Raw genomic sequence first — 5,464 nt, 5'->3', positions numbered from 1 at the left:
TTTTTAAGTGATGAGCGACTGCACAATTTTCGTGGCTGTACTTCAACCAATCGGATCAACAGTGCCCACAATTATGGCTTAAACCGAACTACTCCATACGTTGTCGGCATTGTGGTGGTTTGGCAAGAAAATTTATTTGTCTTTAAGAGTTTTGTGTCATTTTTATGTCTTGTGATCTCTTTATTGATGATTAAATGCATGTTACGTCTGCCCAACACTACCGGCAATCTTAGGATCTCCCTGAACTATTTCAACTTAGCATGCCATTTTAAAGTTCGCTTCCTTATGCACATACATGTATGGATACAAAATTTCATTATAATGTGAGCTCACACATGTTGACACGACATTGATCGTTTTCTCATTTCCTCCCCAAACCCATGAAAAAGCAAAGGCGTGTACATGTACCAAGTTCAATGATTTTTTTCCATTATTTCCAACTTCTATCCAAACCTAGACCGCTTGCTGTGTTGTGTTGAATGGACGGACGCATAATCCCAAGTCAGGGTATAGAGTTGACTCAAAAACCCTGACTTGGGAGGAAGGGACGGGCGATCAAACCGGTAATCCATTTTTGTAAAACGACTCAATAAATGTTCCTCCCCAAATCATTACATTTTATTCTCTAAACAACTTGTTGAATGGATTCGCGTTATCAATGGTGATAACAGAGGTACAGTTTGCAGGCGCGCGCATAGTTTTAAACGCGTTGGCGAGAAAAGGGAAAAAGATTTAAATAAATCAACAGAGTTTTTAAATGGGATGTTTGACAGTTGCAAGATATTCGAAATTACAACATAAATTCGCGTTTACTTCACTTTTACATAGTAATCTTTGACCGTATAACCCGATTTGTACGACTATTATATGTAGGGGGTCTTTAACTATCACTCTAGTAGATTGAAATTTACACAAATCATCGACTTTTATCAACCAAATATTTACATAAACATATAAATCCAGCAATAATGGCTTGAAATCCTATTTATTTAAACTAGCAGCGTGTCGATTCATAATGTATCCTTTTCAATTTTGCGTGTACTTTTAAAGGTAGCTTGCTTTCATGCACTTTCCACAAGGGCAGCTCGATTGTCGTTGTCCATGGTGTACTTTTAAATGTAGTTTGTTTTCATGCACTTTCCACAAGGGCAGCTCGATTGTCGTTGTCCATGGTGTACTTTTAAATGTAGTTTGCTCTCTTGCAAACTATACGCTATGACAGCAATGATCATCAGTGGTGGGTCAAAGAGAGGATGTCGTGTGTTAGAGTTTCATGTATATTATAAAACATTTAAACTAGCATTCCACTATTTTAAAAGGAACAATGTCGACTTCTCAGTAGTATATGGCAGTGGAAAAGTTTTCTTAGCAGATTTTGTGTTTCTGAAAACTTTACAGAGAATTAAAATTATTTCATTCTAAATATTTGTTGTCCAAAAAATTTCATGTTATGTGTAGCAAATTGTATGTCTTTCAAATTATTAAGAGGTTTCCATGTAAATATAAGGCAAACCGTAGCATATGGGTTTTCCTACTGAATTTTTTGTTCCAATGAAATGTTTATTATCAAATGTATGAACCAAAGTATAAAGTTGTTTAAATCGACAATGGATGGTTCAGAAAATGATCTTTAAAAAAGTTCCCTTAAAAGCAACCAAATTTTGCGCAAAATAAAGAGTTATCTCCTTTTTTTTTCAAAAAATGTCAATGCTTTCTATATATCGACAAAAAATACCAAAGCGCCAGCAGTAGGATGATTAAAATACATATACGTCAAAATCCAAAAACAGAGACGAACTACTTAAACTATATAGAAAACCAAATAAAAAAATACTACCCATAAAAAACTGAAGATAAAGGAAACAAGAAGTCACACAAAAAAACTAAAGCGCTATCAACATGAACTCCTACAAAATCATTGTAATTTAATTTCTCTGTAATCATTGCAGTTAATCAAAAAACAACACTTAACTTTCAGAAAAGATGCATTTGTGATATGAAATGGATGAAAATATTTTTAAAACTAAATTTGTCATATGCCACCCACTGCCTGGTTTTTGCATGGACACCCTCTTAATACGAATTTCAAGACATCTCTGATGTTTTTGCCAGAGGCACTTGTGCGCTACATTTTTTTAAACGAAAAAAATCTTCTCCTTGTGAATTGAAAGTAATCGGGTCAAACAGCCCGTTGAAATAAATATTTAAAATAATAATCAGCATCTCGAAAGACCAACGAAGAAAATACATGCAAATAGAGGTAGGCACAATAAACAAAGCGATGCAATCAAATACAAAGTCGGAGTAAACTGAAATTAAATGATAAGGTTGCACTCCACCAATAAGCTTGGGGCATAGATTGGGTTAAAGGAAAAAATATGTCTATTTGAGGGTACCATACCTACTCTGTGTTTGTTTGTTTGTTTTTTGGTTTTGTTTGGCTTTTTTTGGGGGGGTGGGGGTGTTTCCCTATTCATGACCATTTAGTTGGTATTTTTATGAAATGCCGCTAAGCTATCATTGATGAGATTAGCACTATTTAATTCGAAAAATCCTCCCATAAGTGTCCATATAAAAATATAAAAGTGATTTTACCCACCTACCTACCATATTTTTTTATGCAATGTAACCTTAAACAGACATGTATATTTTTTGTTGGCATAAAACATTTTAACACAGGATCATCCTTCTTTTCTAAAATCACCCGTCGAGATTTTGTGACAGAATAGTAATTTTACACAACTTATCTTTATTTATGGAATGCCATGACTGCCTTACGTTGAGATTTTGTTTATCATGTTATATTTTCTTCCTTTTTGTGTTGAAATGTATGCAGTTCACTGTTGTGAACCAAACTATAACCCGGTATCTTTTACACCGTTTTAGTTTTCCTTTACCAAAAAGAGGAGTATAAGACTTCAATGAAATGGGATGTTACCCATCTCTCAACCCCAATCCTGTCAGGGATCTGTGAACATTACAATTTTGGTATCCATGTGGTGTTTGTTGTCACAATGATATGTTACTGTTGACATATATATAGTGGGCGTATTTCTACCTTACAAAATGTTATGGGGTGCATATTTCGTAGTACATGAGTCAAAAACAGTACGTGTAGTTTTGTTTAATAAGGCTTTAACACACAATAAGATGATTGTGAAGCTAGAACACTTTGAGTTTTAAATCCATTATGAATATATGATAATGTGTTTGTTTGTTCGTTTGTTTGTTTTGATATGTTTTGTTTTCGATTCATTGTTTGTTGTGTGTCCTATTATTTTATTGTGTTGTTATGTCGCTCCGTTTCTAAATATCTGTTTTCCAAAATCGTTACACTAAAACTAGGCAATATTGTTAAAAAAATACATACAAAAACAACAATATCAGCAATTACAGCGATAAAAGATTTAAAAAAAAAAGACATTCAAATCAGGGGATAAAAACAGACAACAAATGTCTAAAAAAATAAAAAATAGAGCTTGGTTTAACGTTAAAAAGCGCGATTTTCAGGTTGTGAGTCCCAACTACTTGTCTTCTTTTCCTTGATACTGCTTCATCTCACTAACTTTTATTTCATTAGCTGAAAATTTCGTACAGTTATACTTCCAAATATTTAACAATTTAACGACCCACGCAAGGTTTTCATGACATATTTTCAATAGCTTTATTTTTAGTACCTTTGAGTTTTCGTGTCGCCATCTATTGCACAGTCGAAGCAATTATCCCTACTAATGCATTCAATCCATTAAAATTATCTAATGTTAGAATCAATTCGATTGAATTTTAAATATTGACATGAACTTTTAATTGCAGTGATACTGGTATTATCCATTTAATTAAAACTAAAGTCTCAGCGCAGCTCAGTGGTGTTTGACGTCTTTTTTCTAGTATCACGTGTTTGGCGTAATTAGGTAAACAATGGCAACAAAAATAATAATAATAAAAGAATCACGAGTTTATTTGTAAATGCATTTGAAACGCTTACCAAGTCACGTTGGCAAAAGAAATGAAAAACTACAAAATGTCAATATATATGTACAAAATAGCACCAGTTATCGTCTAAAACTGAAACGTACCGAGTCCTTTTATCACAGTAAAAAATCCACTTTCTGTTTCCAGAATGTACCCCGCAATATGGGATAAACTCAAGCTAAGTTACCATAAACTCAAAAATAAAGTGTTTGCATAGAATCACTTATAACACTCTATTACGGAACTTTTTCGGAGCAGGGCGTAAATACCGACAGTCCTTCAGTTCATCCCATTCATCATCTGTAATGGGACCTGCGGGAGGTCGATATACTGGATCTGGTTTTCCGAGAGGATATGTCTTCGTACTATATATGGATGGCAGGATTATTGGCGGGAGTTTTAACGGTCGTCTGAACTTCTCCGGCTCAGGACTGTACAATCCGAAAGAATTGTTTTCACTTTGACCAAAGTTTATGCCATCTTGTGATATTGCGGGGAAGAATGTCTTGCTTGTAAGAAGCGGTGAAGACTCAACAATATCACTTCTCGAACTCTGTCTTGAAACTTGTTTCTTCGGTTTCTCCAACGAAATAATTGTTCCAATATCTCCATTTGGCAGAACAATTGAGGCTTGAAGTCCATTTTCGCTTTGTGTCCTTTTTAAAACTGAAGATGTCTTTAAATCACTTTTCGACTCCATTGATACTAACCGTTTCAGTAGCCGCATCTTAAATTTCGAAGGAGGTAAATACACAATGTTCTCTTTGTTTTCTGTGTGGTTTTCATTCCCCAAAACCGCAACCGGAGAAAGCACTGGGTTAGAGGTCATGTTGAAGCACTTAAATAAGTTACGTATTATCGTCTCTTCTAAAATCAAGTGCTTTTTCAAGCTTAAGTGCTTTTGTATATCAATTGAACACAGATATTGCTAAAACAATCCACTGGTTAAAAATTTACTTCCTCGAAGCGCGTCGATATATATGCTCTATCTTTCTAGGTCGAATTGTTCTAGACGAAATTTATTGTTGCAATTTCCACGTCCTTGCAAAAATGTGTTTATAATCAAACCTTTATCAATGTGTAAAATCCAGATTTTATATGTAATCCATTCACCTTATTTATCGTAAATTAATGTTACAGCAACTCTAGATGGTGCTCCATTGTTGGTGGAACAAACGGGTACAATTATCAATTGTGAAAGTATTATAGCTTAATTTTCCAGCCTAGCCTTGTAACAATCCTTTTACCTATGTCAATATATTGTATTGTTAGGAGTTTATATATAACTATCCCAAGGACCGTCAGTGATTTTATCAATAAACCCAACGGTCTCTCACACTGAGTCCTTGTTTTAGAAACACAGGTGTCCGAATTAATTTTTCGTGTTCGAACTGGCTATACGCGATGTGATAATATCGGCCAATTTAACTTTATGACAATTTCATCAATTTAAACTTCATATAATTTTACGACTGTGCTTTTAAAATCTATA

The 5,464-nt window shown here is 34.2% G+C and overlaps 1 protein-coding gene across 1 annotated transcript; it reads right to left on the bottom strand.

The window, feature by feature from the left end:
• Window positions 1-3,940: 3,940 nt before the first annotated feature.
• On the bottom strand, window positions 3,941-5,429 carry LOC148620752 (uncharacterized). The gene has a single exon (XM_088574518.1). The coding sequence runs from the start codon at window positions 4,799-4,801 to the stop codon at window positions 4,196-4,198; it is 606 nt and encodes a 201-aa protein (XP_088430644.1). The 5' UTR covers window positions 4,802-5,429; the 3' UTR covers window positions 3,941-4,195.
• Window positions 5,430-5,464: the final 35 nt, after the last annotated feature.

This window comes from Perna viridis, chromosome 3 (assembly GCF_037379345.1).
Source record: "Perna viridis isolate PV_CMFRI_1.1 ecotype Kerala chromosome 3, ASM3737934v1, whole genome shotgun sequence".
NCBI classification, from domain to species: domain Eukaryota; kingdom Metazoa; phylum Mollusca; class Bivalvia; order Mytilida; family Mytilidae; genus Perna; species Perna viridis.
This window is presented reverse-complemented; position numbering and strand designations above follow the sequence as displayed.